This window comes from Mus caroli, chromosome 8 (genome assembly GCF_900094665.2).
Source record: "Mus caroli chromosome 8, CAROLI_EIJ_v1.1, whole genome shotgun sequence".
NCBI lineage: Eukaryota > Metazoa > Chordata > Mammalia > Rodentia > Muridae > Mus > Mus caroli.
In genome coordinates, this window is record NC_034577.1 from 11,356,851 (window position 1) to 11,357,835 (window position 985).

The 985-nt window shown below is 52.7% G+C and overlaps 1 protein-coding gene across 1 annotated transcript in view; it reads left to right on the top strand.

Moving 5' to 3' along the window:
- Arhgef10 (Rho guanine nucleotide exchange factor 10) overlaps window positions 1-985 on the top strand; it is a 72,077-nt gene that overhangs the window by 32,074 nt on the left and 39,018 nt on the right. The window contains exon 12 of the mRNA XM_029480672.1: window positions 224-488. Within this exon, the coding sequence (XP_029336532.1) occupies window positions 224-488 (265 nt within the window). The remainder of the gene's footprint in view (window positions 1-223; window positions 489-985) is intronic.

The following is a 985-nucleotide window of genomic DNA, read 5'->3' on the forward strand; positions in this document are numbered from 1 at the left end:
GGTAGAGCATCCTTCCAGGAGCTGATGGGCTTCTCCTTGGTTTGACATAGAGCGTGGCAGACAGTAAGAAGTCCACGTATAGCCTCTGGGGGTGTAGCTCGGTGGTTGAGCTCATGGGTAGGCACGCATGAAGCCCTGGGCTTGTTNACCATGAGCGGCAAATCTGCCACAGAAAATTGGGTCTAGATGCAGCTTTACCTTTGCTTCAGAGTCAGCTGGTAAGTGAGCTCACCNCCCAGCGCTGATGACTGTNCGAAGCTCGGGCACTGGGGAGCCCCCGTTCCCTTCTCCTTTGCGGAAACCTGGGTGGGTGACCTCTCTGGTGTCCTTTTGAACCTCCAGCTCCTCAGCAGTGGAAACCGGTACCTCGTCCGGTCCGATGATGTCATCGAGACGGTTTACAATGACCGGGGAGAAATCGTCAAGACCAAGCAACGCCGGATCTTCATGCTGAATGACGTGCTCATGTGTGCCACCGCCAGCTCACGGTAAGGACGAGACTGTGTCCCGTGTCGCTGTGAAGCGACACGCTGTGTACATCGGAGAATGGGAGGGAGGCCGCATTCANGCTCTCACCTGAGCTCAGAACCTTAATAATAAGAGGACACCCATTACAGGTTTTTGTGATTACNGTCAACGTTAGTATTTATTTATTTTTATGTCTGTTTATTTATTTTGCCGTGCTGGGGGTGGAACCCAGAGCATTATTCATGACAGACAGACTCAGGGACTGAGCTGCAGCCCCAGCTCTGTGAGCTGAGTTTTAAATCCTGTGGGTCCGTGGGTCTGCCGGCGGAAATCAGGCGCCATCCAGGTGATCTCAGGAAGGCTGGTGCTGGGCTGGCCCCGAACAGAGTGTTCTCACTCCCTGTCACCTGGGGCNCTTTGTTGTCACATAGCTGACTCTCCAAATATACCTCTGATAGATATTTTTCCTTTGGATCTGTCCACACTTAGTCCCCATTAGTTCTTTCCCTCAGTTTGG